The 13487-nt window shown below is 37.3% G+C and overlaps 1 protein-coding gene across 2 annotated transcripts; it reads right to left on the bottom strand.

The window, feature by feature from the left end:
- Positions 1 to 219: 219 nt before the first annotated feature.
- Positions 220 to 11899, bottom strand: LOC148853831 (uncharacterized). 2 transcript variants are annotated; one of them, XM_088986177.1, is made up of 5 exons: positions 11193 to 11899; positions 4116 to 4185; positions 3073 to 3483; positions 2047 to 2384; positions 220 to 993 (listed from the first exon to the last, which is right to left on the bottom strand). In XM_088986177.1, the coding sequence occupies exons 1-5, from the start codon at positions 11268 to 11270 to the stop codon at positions 781 to 783; spliced, it is 1110 nt and encodes a 369-aa protein (XP_088842303.1). In that variant the 5' UTR covers positions 11271 to 11899; the 3' UTR covers positions 220 to 780. The 2 variants fall into 2 exon arrangements, with proteins under 2 accessions (XP_088842303.1, XP_088842304.1); XM_088986178.1 differs by having other exon boundaries at positions 4034 to 4185; positions 11193 to 11661.
- Positions 11900 to 13487: the final 1588 nt, after the last annotated feature.

Genomic DNA, 13487 nt, shown 5'->3' with positions numbered 1-13487 from the left:
ACAAATTCTCAGACCTGGTGGTCAGCCAAACAAAGGCTAGGACTAAAAACACAAGAAAACTGAAAATAAATGCATGTGCGATGAACTATTGACCAAAGTTCTCGCATGTCACCGATCATTGCCGTAGAGAAACACTAAAGTAACAAGTAATAACCATCGATTCATCAAAACATCGACAAAAGAAAGTAAATAATCAGATATGCAATGTACAGAATCAACTGATTCAAATGAATTCTCAATAATCTTGATCAAAAAAATCCCAAGTAATTTGTCCATTTGCTTTGACGATTACTAAAGAGGCATAACAAGTACACCTTAACCGTAAGACGGTAATCACCAGATTCACCCCCAGTTTTGAGTTACATAAGAAAATATGCAATAGAAACAAATTTGCCCAATTAAAGCAATTCATCTTCTTCATGCAGGTTATTTATTCCCATCTTAGGATGTTGGAGCATTCTTGGACTCAACTATTCACGACTTCGGTGATCTAATGCAGCAATGCACCAGAAAATGAAATTGCTCTTCACTAAATTGGTTGATGTTCCTCCCTGCAACCATAAGATCATAACTCTCATTCCTACTTGAACTAAGAAACTACAGTAGGCAGTTAGCTCTCTTCTCTGTCCTTGGTCTCTCTCTAGCAATGCCATCTTTATCAGCAGCTGGGTCCAACAGTCTAATTCCCATTCTAAAGCACCTCAAGTAAAACAAAAATAAACACAGATCTTCTCTGTAGAATACAAGGATGTTGCTACAAACATTTTTGAGAGATACTTATCACTCAGGTATGGCAGCTGAAGGGAGGAACCTCATAATGAAGCTTGAGAGTGACCAGATGCAGATAACACCGAGGAATTGAAGAACATTCATCAATGTTCCCAAAGAGTTGCTTATAGCCAAGTTATGTGAAGTTGTTTCAGCTCCTCTGACAGTGAAGGACAGAGCTGTCACCAACTGTGCTGCTCTATTTAATTGGTGTAATCTATAAACCTGAAAGTTTCAAAACAAGCACTCTCCTTTGGAATCACGATATAGGGAAAAGGCATACATAATACAACTCTAACATTTGCCTTAATTCATGCAGAGGGGATGAAATATGGAGAACTTGGAAAACCCAAAATGTTGCTGTGTCCAAGAATCCAAATTTACTAATTAATATAAAAAATGTTATTGCTTGATATTAGTTCACAATAAGCATATAAATGTCACCTCAAGAAAAACCTTTACAAATTAAAACTGGTAAATAAACAATGATAATACCAACCACAAAACCCTAAGCAAATGTGGTAGACAAGTTATGTTTGCCCAAGTCAGGAAAGGTTTGAGAAGCGGTACCCTAAAACCAAAAAAATCCAACACTGATAATATCAAACATGCATTATTATTGTTATAATCATCATAATCCATTAAGAACAGTCGAGCATCATATCCTATTCAATAATGAAGTGATGGGATCTTGACCTTTGGTTGATAATATTTGTGTTAGCTAGCTACAACAAGTCATCAAAACACAGGTAGTATCTAAAAATGAATCTAGTCAGGACAAAAATGATGAGATGGATTAGTGCAGAGTTTACTAACCAACAGGATAAACCAATGAAGTGTCTCTACAGAAGATCAATAAGCACTTGAAGAAAAAGAGATTGTAGTGTAACTCACGAAATCAAAGAACTCTAAAAATTAAGAAAAGAAAACACGCTACATTCATATGAGAGAGAGAGAGAGAGAGAAATCAACAGTTGGGTTCACTAAGCATCAGAACAAAGCAGAATTTTAGGGACAACATGGTCTTAAATAAGGTATAAGCAAAGAAAATCATTTATGTGATCAAGACAACAATGATGATAATGACGGCATTTCCATGTGAACTGCCCAACTGTGTAAATGATTGCAAAGTTGACACAATTCATAGAAGTACTATTAGCAAATGAAACAATTATTCAAAACATCAGATATTGTGAAAAAAGAGGGAGGGAGTTCATAAACAAGATAGAACATATTGCTAGCGTTGACAAAAGTTGATCAAATCATGGAAGTCTTTACCTGAAAGATAACGGGAATGACAGGCCGTGAAGGTGATTTCAAATATCTGGCATACTGCCCAAATGCAAACTGCACGACAATCCCAACCAAATATGGTGCAAGAGTAGCTGAAGCTGCAGGCCCAGTCCATGGCCAGACAAAGCCCATTGTCACCATAGGAATTATCAAGCTAAGTACTAAGGCAGCAACCGAAGAGATCCGCTGCCCCAGATGGTCTGTGCATTGGCTACTCTTGGGAGAAACTATCTTAGCAGGTCTGTGCATACGGTCTATTAGTAGAAGGAAGAAAGCAACCCCACAGTAGAAGAGAACTTCTGTGAAGAACAATATGAGGAAATCTGCAAATTCACACTTTTGGTAAGAACAATAATAAAAGAAAAAAAAAAGGTTAAAATGTAAAAGATATTGGCTATTCCTTCTTTTGTCACCATGTTCACATGTCACCATAAAGGGGCATTTTACCCATCATCAAATAGATTGCACCTACAATACCTTCTTATTCAGAATCAACTCAACACAACAACTATAAACACCCCACTTCTCACACTCTTTCAAATGTTAAAAGAACAATCCAGAAGGGCCCCTTGGCTTGGTCCTCCATTCAGTTAGGATCTTTCAGATGAAAACCATCCATGGGTTGCATGTGTCCTGACATTTCACTTAAAGATGATAGATTACCCCAGTTTTTTTTGTTCTGACAATTAACTTTTTGCATAAACATTTTATTTTATTTTTTTATTGGTAACTTTCCACTTATATTGATTAGTGGTAAAAGAATGAAATATGTGTAAAAGGAAAATGTATCAAGCACCCCTAGCATCCCTAGATAGCCTCTGCTACTTTACCCATTGTTATATTGGCGGGAAGGGGGGGGAGGGATTACTAGAGAATCTGATCTCTGTTCGCAACTTGTTTAGTCAATACATCTGCCAAAGGTTATCTGATCTTTGTGTAACAAAATTGACCTAAACCTATTACATTCAGACTTATTTGTCAATATAAATTATTCTGTACAAGTATATTTACCTGTTAGTAGGGAGTCCTCAAATATAGCAGAAAGTATCCTGCGCAAATAAAGTGACGGTAGAATGAAAGAAGCTACAAGAACAACTGGACCAACAAACACCAGAAGGTTCTGTTTATCATTTCTCAGTCTTGATACAAGTATTTCCTCCTGTTTTCTGTAACCATAAAACGAGATAAGACCCGGTTTTCCCCTGGTTCCCTCAAAGTGGAGATAGGAAGTGCCTTCACCAAAGTTCACTTCAGATTGATGCTGGTTTTCTTGCTGAGAAGCATATGACTTGAATTCAACATCTGACGACTGGCCTTCTGAAGTAGCAAATAGAATTAATTGCCTCCGTGAGAAGTTTTCATTTCCCTTCCATGATACATCGTTTTTCTTCCATGATAAGCACATGAGTTGGCTTGGTTTGGCTACAAGAACATAAAGAACTGAGCATTAGTAATGTGGATTAGCACCAAATCCATTGACAGCCCTACTCTGGCCCTAAGATACAAGTATATGAACTAGAACAAAAGGCCTTCCGTTCTGCTACAAGCAAGACATGTACAACAGACTACAAAACCCAGTATTACCAACAACTGAGGTGTCTTGATTGGATTTTATCAGACCCAACCCCTGAAGTGTTAGCAATGCCACATTAGCAACCCAACTTATTAACTTGTAGAATGTTTGGAGGCTTGCAGGGCCTGAGCAAGATCACAGTCAGCTCCAATGTAGTCATAAGATGCCGTCACTGCCACAAATGGCATCGTGTCATTGTGGTATAAGTTCAAAATAGAAGGGATTATTGGAATTGAACATCCAAGGTGGTATAAGTGCGGTCAAGCCTGTCAAGCCTACTCTATCTTGTTTGAATAGCAGAAATGAACTTGGTGCTGGACTACTGGTATAGTAAACCAAAGGTCTCAAATTACAATTTACAATAAATTGTACTTGACTAAGTCTATATATCTTACATACGTGTGAATTTTCAGCCAGGTTGCATCAACTGCCCAAACCAGGATTTTAAATCTCAGTATCTACTAAGAGACTATGAAAATACCCTTAAAACTACTCAGCTGCTGCAAATCACATCGCTCACCGCCATCAAAGTATCCTCGCAATAGATTTAGCTGGACAGTAAAGCATGAGAGTTAGAAATGAGGAAATAAGATAAGGTTTCTTTAAGGAAAGCCCTTGGAAGGAATATTTAATAACTGCATTTGCGCAATACTTGATACTTAATCAAATGGCAACAAATAACAATAGGCCCATAAGAGAGAAATCATACACAAGAATATAATACATGTAGAAAGATTATTTACGGGGAACCCATAAAGCTTATCCCTCTAGAGAAAAGGTATACAGTTGATGTTCACATGTGGGCACACACATGTGAACATAATACATGCGTATTTGTGCAATACTTGATACTTAATCAAATGGCAACAAATAACAATAGGCCCATAAGAGACAAATCAAACACAAGAAGAAGATACATGTAGAAAGGTTATATAGGGAGAACCCATAAAGCTTATCTTTCTAGAGGGAAAAAAAAAAAAGGTATACTACAGTTGATGTTCACATGTAGGCACATAGACATGATAAAAAAAAAGAACTCACTACAATGAGATTGATAAGGAGATCCAGAACAAAAACTGCATTAGACTGCCTCAAAGAATTTCTACATTTACACTGTTAAAATTAAAAACAGGGCCCAGGGCCCCCAAATAAAATCCTCTCTTATATCACCTTCTCTAGCTAAAGCATCAGCAAGGCAATTTGCTGATCTAGATACCAACTTGATCCGGCAGTTCAATTTGGACACCAAGATCTTTGCCTCTCCAATCAAATGATCAAGGGCCCCAAGGACCTGAAGCTGTAAAGGAGAATCAGATATACCAACTTGGGTGATAGAATATTTTTTTTATCAGCAACACAAAATTTAATTCATTACATTAAAAGGCAATTACAACGAAAAGTTGTGGGCTAAAGCATGAAGCCCAAAAGAAACTATCCCACATTTTGCAAAACAGCCCAGAACATAGATTGCCTCTGAATTCCTTGTTTAGCTAAGCCATCAGCCAAGCTGTTTGCAGAATTTATTTTCTGCTATTTTTTGGTTTTTAAATTTATTTTCTAGTTGTAGGTGCCTTGTCAATTTTAGTAGGATTACAAAAGTGTTATTAGAGTTGTGTTAAGAGTTAGAGTCCTGGTTGTTACCAGGAATTATTCTATATTTTCCTATCTCTTTCTCCCCCATTACTTCTTCTAACCAGTGTTTTAAAAGTTGCGGGAGGCATACACCTGGAGGTGCGCCTTTCAACTAGTGTTGTGCATCTTTATTCTTCTTAATATAAAACATTTTTATTAAAAATAAAGAAAAAATGAGATCCCCCTTCCTCCTCTTCCTCCTCCCCTTCCTCTTCCTTCTTCCTCTTGGCCCCCCTCCTCTCAAGGAGGCTTACACCTCTTACATTCTGAACTATCCCTCATGCCACTAGGTAGTGGAACGCCTCATGTCACGCCTCCACATTTTAAAACATTGATCCTAACAGCAAGAGTTCTCTCTCTTCTGAGTTTTGCTTATTCTTTGATGGGCATCCAGCTGTCTACTTGCTTTCCCATCCATATTCTTCATCTTCAATCACCTAAAGCCCCTTCACCTAACAAATCTCACCACCAGTTTGAAATTTGTAGAAACCCTATCCCGATTCTACATCACCTCCTTCTCAATACCTAGTGAGGCAATGGCCCACCCTCACCTTCATTACATAACTATAATAATTATTAAAACTTTGAAGTTGTGTGTGTGTGAGAGAAAGAGAATTAAATTTCAAGTCATGGCTTTATTACATAACTGAAGCCATCTTTGGCCTTTAGATAATAGGTACTATGGATTGGACCTGCCATGGGAACTAAATTTCTAGTGAAGCATATATGAAAATTTTGTTCTTTGATTCACCAGAATGGTATTGATACTAGACAACTTTAAAAACCATTGGAATTAGAAGTTCCACCAACATAAGTGGAGCTTTTAATTCTAAGTTTAGGAGTTGCAAGCCCTCGTTCAAGATGTACCTTCTTGTTTTCAATTCTAAATAATCATTTTTCTCCAGTAAGCTCTAGCCAAAGTATCCAGACACAAGCCACATGCAAAGCAAAATGAAAATTCAAACCAAGGTTCATCAACAAAGAAGGTCTACTATGGTCAAGTAAACCCGTTTAAATGTCATACGTGCAAATACAGCCCCAAGTTTACAGAGGGTTTATTATGGGGACATTCTATCACATGATTGTTTTTGTTTCATTTTTCTTTTGGAATCGCCACATCAGCAAAAAACAAAAACATGTTCTTGAACTCTGTTTTTGTTTTCAAAAGGAAAAACAAGTAGGTTTTGTTTCAAAAAACAATACATTTTTTGGAACCAACAAAATATTGGTTTTTAAAACAAAAACAATCTTTTTAGTATAGAAATCATATGTTTCATGGAACATGAAGTAGAATAATTAGAATAACTGATCAAAAAAATATGTTTTTGAAACCAGATTCAAGAACATATTTTTGGTTTTAGTTTTGAAAACAGAAAACAAACACACAACCGAGAACATGTTTTTTGTGTTCTTATTTTGAGAAACAAACTGTTTCCAAACCACGTGGTTTTGATTTGTTTTTAGAACCAGCAACAAAAAAACCAATTCATGTTGTAGAACGCCCCCTATGCTTGTCGAGTCTAAAAATGGTTTTGCCACCTAGAAAATTTCTGATTCAAGATTCAAAGATGATTGGAGAAATTAGTGAAGACAGTAAGAAGGTTATAATATAATCATCACTTCATAAATAGTGTGTTATGTTTGTACAATTCTTATTGATCAGTGACAAGATTAAAAGCAATATTATTAATAGATGAAAAGAAAATGCAGGCCCATGGAAAGAGGGAAAGACCAGCAATTCAGCAGTCACACAAAATGGCATGCATGGAACAAAAAATAGAACACCCCCAGAACTATTTTGATTAAGCAGAACCACAACACAAGGATAATTATCAAAATAAAAAATTAAAAAAAAAAAACACACACACACAATACAAGGAACTCCTTAGAAAAACTTTTGGCAGAATACAGGTCTCTTCTATTGGTTATAAAGGTCCAAAAAGTTTTTAATTTTTATCATTAGAGACAGGAAGGAATTAGAAGAATAGTAAGTTCGTAATTTTGAACAATGGATCACTCCTGGGAATTTGGTGTAGCTTACAAGATGTGCATCTGCATGTGTAAAAGTTAAAAAATAAATTAAATTATATAAAAAAAGGCATTGACAAAACAAAGACAATTTTCTGCCTCTTTATCCTTTCTTTTTTATCCTTACTCTGCAATAATGAATATAATCCTTTTTTTACTTGCACAATATGCTTTTCTTTTATTGCTCTTAGTTGATAAATATCTCTCCAGTGTCTTTTCGTTCTGAAGTCATAATAATAACAGTTTTTTTCTCTTTACTTTTGATTATATGACCAAAATGTTTTGTATTCTATTCTCTTCCAGAGCATGCTTTGATACAGCAAACCCACCCAAAATCCCTCACGTGTAGCATCCAATAGGTAAAGGTGCTTTAGATGATTGAAGATGAAGAACTGAGAGAGACTGGAAAGTAGGTCAGACAGAACAGTAAGTGATCGGAAATTGATTAAACAAGTGACGCAGAATTGAAGTAGGGTGGAAATGAGTTCCCACAGTGATTACAAGTTTGTAGAAATATAGATGGCAGTGAGAATGGATGCGGTACTATTTTAAAGGGGATTGCAGGAATTTTGTAACAGAGAAGAGAAAATGCAAAGGGAAGTGAGAGATATGATCCACATTGTAAATGTGTAGAACAATAAAAGGAATAAACAGACCAGGAATCTTGAGGCAGGCAGAGACTTAATAGAATAATATTCAGCAATGAGCTAGTAACAGACAAAACAAACAAAAAAAAAAAAATAGATAGGTCCTAATGGAATCAGCAGAATTAAGTTCCTCTAGGAGTTGACACCTAAAGATGAAGAAGTAGCATCTTCATACGCTTGGAGTCAGCACCAAACCATCAACTTGCAGGAGCAATTCAAAATTCATTTATTCATCATTTCAAAACACTCATTACAAAACTTACAATGGTATATATAGATGAGCACTCAATCCTTTTTGAGATGTACAATATAATTATCTTCTTCACCAAGTGTAACTAAACAAGGAAAGAAATAATCTACAATATCATCTTAATCCTTATTTGATATGATGTCAAATCAAAGCGTTGACTGAAGAAGCTGCATGAGCCTCAAATCTTTGAGTGAGAGAACCTGCATGGGCCCCACTTGAGCTGGCCATCACTGCTAGAATGGGCCTAGCATATGGGCTATATATGGCATGTGGGATGCAAATATGAGCTGCTGACCCATGGTCTTATGACAAGGTCTTTTTCCTGGCCCATTTCTTTTCACTATCATACTTTCTGCAATCTATAGACATAACCACCATCTCCACCCACCAAAAAAAAAAAAAAAGAAGCTCTTCTATTTATTGTAAGTAGTGTATTCACCATGCCTGTACCTTTCACTACAATTGGACTATAGTTCTGTATACTTTCACTCATATTGTAGTTAGGATGTTTATTATTGATGATAAATGTATCTATTAAACCCAAAATGAGTTCAAGAGAGGACGAAATGTTAATTTTAATCACCATATTGATAACCCATATCAAGAAGGTTTTTCTCCAAGCTGCCAATCAGGTAAAAGGGTGAAGTTGGTAGTTGATGTAAGACATCAGGTCCTCTTTTTGGGTAGGTCAACAAGAAAAATTTGTCCTGCTTCTTGGTGTTAAGAAAATAGAATTGCCTACAGAACTACTAGAGTTAAGGCCTTTCTGTTTTGACAGCTATACTGCAAAATATTATGACTATTGACTAACTTGCAATACAGAAACTTTGTGTTTCCGAATGTGTATAGAAATTACCATCTGTGATTGAAAAATTATTCAGAATACCTATATGGACAGAAGTTCTCTAAACAGGTTGTTCAGGGCCTCAAGCTTCTTGTGTAAATAACTTATCATATATTTCAGCCACGTGTAGAGATAACATGGCTAAACCAGCATGTTCCTCAGATGAAGGCCTAAAGAAGTCACGCAATTGGGCATGTCATCACCTCCTATTCAACATCAGCCCCATATCCGATTACCAAATGGATGTTTTCCACAGATTGCTAACCACATTGAAAGCCTCAACATTTGAACCTATAGAAGAGCTTGGCCTGGCCAAATGGCAGAATAAAATTTCCCCATTAATAGGAAGTAGATAAGAAAGCATGTGGAACCCTTTTGTGCCACCAAATATGTCACCCTCCTATACATACTGGTTTTGTTTATCCGGTAATCAACAACCAAAGAAGGTAGCCACCAAAAGATGTTACATATGTTACAGGTCAAGAACAAATCCAAAAACTAACTTGAAAAATGAGGAACATGATGAGGGCGGATTTGGCCCTCCAAAGATATTGTGACACATAGCATCTCGGAACAACTAGGTGACACCCGGAACCACTTTGGCAATAACTTGCCTTAGCCAAGTTGATGGTGTCCCACCTAGCGGCCTGGCCCTGGCACAAGCGGTGACTTGGCGACCTGCGAGACATGCTCAACGACAAATTCGGCATGCATATCCTAACACTCCCACAATCCTTGGAAGTTGGCCCACGTGCTGAAAGATCTGGAGGGCGGTCAACGTGCATGGCGGTTGCCTCAAGGAATCTCGGACCACTTAGACGACTTCTTGGAAATCTCGGATATGGTGTGTGAAGCCCACGCCAAACAATGCCTATATAAAGGCACCAACCCCAATGACAGGGGGGGGGGGGGTAAGTAAGCATATTCTATCTCTCATACTTTGTGATTTTTAGCTCGTAGTCTACTATGAAAGTACTGACTTAAGCATCGGAGTGACCTCGCCGGGTTAGCCACCCCGGGTCCTCTGACATTGATTCCTTGTAGGTCTCTAAACTACGAATCTCAACAATCAATCCAGCTCGGCACTCTGGTCAGCTCGTCACCTAACCTGCCTAGCTCGGCCTAGTCAGCTCGTCACCTAATCTGCCTAGCTCGACCCAATTAGTTCGGCATCTAACCTGCCCAGCTCAGCGCAGTTAACTCGGCACCTAATCTGCCCCAAGCTCGGCCTGGTCAGCTCAGCATCCAGATCCTCATCCAGCAAAAGTTCAATTCGGCCTCTAAGTCATCGGCCACTTGGAAGCAAACCTAATGACGAGGTACTTAGCACAAAAAATTGATACAACAACCAAACAAAAATTGGTTGTTGTATGTGGAACCCTTTTGTGCCACCAAATATGTCACCCTCCTATACATACTGGTTCTGTTTATCCAGTAATCAACAACCAAAGAAGGTAGCCACCAAAAGATGTTACATGTGTTACAGGTCAAGAACAAATCCAAAAACTATCTTGAAAAATGAGGAACAGATACCATGATTTCTTGACTTCTATAGGCGCAGACAATAACTGGTTCACTATTGGAATATATTGCGAGTAACTTTTCCTTTATGCTACCAAAGCAGGCTTGTGTGCACGAATAATTTCCTTAGTGGAAAAGGAAAACAGAAGAAAAAGATACCTATAACACATTCTTTATGTGTTTCTAATAAAAGGACTATCAAGACCAACCTGAAATGATTCAACCTATAAAAAGGAATATCTAGAGACAGGAACTGCAAGTAGGCAAGAGAAAACCAGACAAGGAAAGGCAATATGAGCACTTATGGAACTAAAACTCTTATCATCCACCTCTGTATAGAGACTCGATAAAGCATACTTCCGTAGGAAGCAGATTGCAAGCTTCGATTAGAGATAGCCAACCATAGTTCTTGGTATTTAAACCATTAACAGAAAACCACGACAAACTCAAAGAAATCAGAATAACGTATATCATGGATTCCAGCACCACACAATCTCCGATTGCACATATCGGTAAGAACCCTAACGAAAACTTCATTGATAGACTGTACCCTAATATGATTGAAAAAAAGTATAAAGTATAAACAGAAGTTGAGATAATTTGATAAACAAAACCATGAAAGAAGTTGAGGAATACCTTCAAATATCCTTTGGAATAAGTAGGAGAAAGAGATGGAGCAACCCAAGACAAAGAAGACCCAAGAGGAATAGTCATTCTTGTAGCCAAGGCAAGAACTGCTTGCTACAGAACTAAAACCTTCATGTCCGTCGATTTTGACTCGAACCCGTTCGACTTTAAGGATTAGCAGATATCCACCTGAAAGATTTGTAAAGAAAATGAAGAGAAATGTGAAAGAATGAAGAAGTTTCCAAAATTACTTCTGAAGCTGCAGCTAACAAAAGAAAGTTTCTCTTTGTTATGTTCTCGATTAAACGGCAAACCCCATTTAGATTTTAGACAGGCCCTCACTGTTGTTCACTAAAAATATGTAAATCTTTTTTCTCTGCTCTTTGTTTTTCTTTTGTTTTTTTTTTTTTTTTTTTTTTCTTCTCACCCAGACGCCAAAGGGCTTTCGCTGATGGATAGGGACGCATATATTCCTAACCGACAAATGCACCGAGGAAGATGCACATAAATCTCGGACGTCCAATTTATTGGGCCCACAAAACCATATGTGCACCGCATATACGACAATCTGATCAACACCTGCCTGTGTTGTGTTCATTCATCAAATGGTTCAAATTTTCTACGAGGAAAAGAAATGGAAAGAAAGGAGACACGGTCCAATTCTCATCGGTCATCGGTAAACCTAACCCTTACACACCACGACGCCCAAGCGAAGCGATTTGATCCCTTTTCAAATCTCGATTTCTAGAGGTTGGGAGCGCTGTTCTCGTCTCACCTAGACGGGTTGGGCCTGAGTTTTCGAGTTGCGGGATGGGCCTGGGTTAGAAGACTCGGGGTCTCTTGCATGATCTAAATTTGGGTTGGGCTTGTGTTGAGGCTTTGGGTAGCCCAAGTCCGATTCAAGCCCAAGCTGACTCAATTTGAACCGCACAAAATATGTACAAAGTATGAAACGTACATTAGGAACTAAATTTAACATATATGTACGAGAGATATTTCCATTTTCTCACTGTTTTGACTGGATGCTATGTGACCAGTAATAATACCTTCAACCAGTGGAAGCACCAAACCAAGTGACAAATCCCGCAACACTTTTAGCTGCTACAAGATTCTTCATTTCTTATCAACTTGAAGGAACCTTCAAGTTGATAAGAAATTTCACAATAAAAGAGAGAATCCGGATCTTCTGCTCACCATGCTGTTTATAACGAGCCACCTATGTAACAAATCCTGTTATATTATAGCCTTAGCCTGTGAAGATTTTCAAGGCAGCATTCTATTCGTTCAAAGGTACCACATGATAAAAGCATAGCTGTTTGCCACGTTTTGTTGCTATGATATCTTTCCACCATTCTAATGGTCCATTTTCGGTCCAGGGATATGGTCTTCCACTAGGGACCGAGGCCATCTAGCAAGAAACAATAATGTGGCCCTCCTCTCGATTTCCACAGATTTGACACTCAAAATCACAATTAAGCCTCTTCTAATTAGGTGGAGTTCGGGACTACTTATTTAAAAATTAAGTGCTTATTCTAATAAGCACTCTTGAATATTTGGTGAAAAAGCATTTATTTCAAACAGGAATAGTAATATGGTACAGGTATTTTCAAAATGACATGACTGACCAAGATAAGTCAAAAAGGAAATAAACACTTAAAATTTGGGCTTTTTAAATAAGCATTTATTCTGGCTTATTTCTTAAACGCATATAAGTGTATTGATGTAATAATCTCAGCCGAAAAATAAGTGTTTATTTAAATAAGTATGTATTTTTAAATATTCCCAAACTTAACCTTACATTATCTTTTATCGGGAGTTTATTAATTAAAAGCCATAAAAAATTATTTTCTGAGATAAATAAATAATATTTAATAATCTTAACCGACCCGTCAACCATTTGAAATGGTTCACCAATAACCAGTCTCACCGTGCAGGTCCACATGTTTTGACCAAGCCAATGATTTTATTTTCAATTTGCTGGGTCTGAGCTGGGAAAAAAGCCTGCTTTCTTGCTCAGATGACGAATCAATGGATCAACCACAGGGAAAAAACATTAGAAAAGACACCATCAAACAATGAAAGGAAATTTAGGTTAATAAGAAAAATGTGAAATGGCTGGAGGTTAACAATTTAGCATGCACCATAACAAATGTGAAATAGCTGGTAGCCAATAAATAAATAAAACTCACTTTGAAAAGAGTGCAAATACAAATATTTCAGCGTATTTTTAAACCTTTTATTTCTACATTAAATTGCATTTGTTTGTGGTGTAAATCAAGGTTAAAAAATCGTATCGGAAGCACA

The sequence above is a fragment of the Nelumbo lutea genome, chromosome 4 (assembly GCF_056320005.1).
Source record: "Nelumbo lutea isolate HS-2025 chromosome 4, American lotus-T2T, whole genome shotgun sequence".
NCBI classification, from domain to species: domain Eukaryota; kingdom Viridiplantae; phylum Streptophyta; class Magnoliopsida; order Proteales; family Nelumbonaceae; genus Nelumbo; species Nelumbo lutea.
The sequence above is the reverse complement of the archived record's forward strand: the minus strand, read 5'-3'. Positions and strand labels throughout refer to the sequence as shown.

Bases quoted from the DNA above. Each gene is read 5' to 3' on its own strand.
- LOC148853831 (XM_088986177.1), bottom strand. From the start codon at position 11,270: ATGACTATTCCTCTTGGGTCTTCTTTGTCTTGGGTTGCTCCATCTCTT. The intron at 3,484-4,115 runs GTATTTTCATAG...ATGTTCTTGTAG, and splicing joins GCAGCTGAGTAGTTTTAAGG to CCAAACCAAGCCAACTCATG. The intron at 994-2,046 runs GTAAAGACTTCC...TGAAACTTTCAG, and splicing joins TCATTCCCGTTATCTTTCAG to GTTTATAGATTACACCAATT.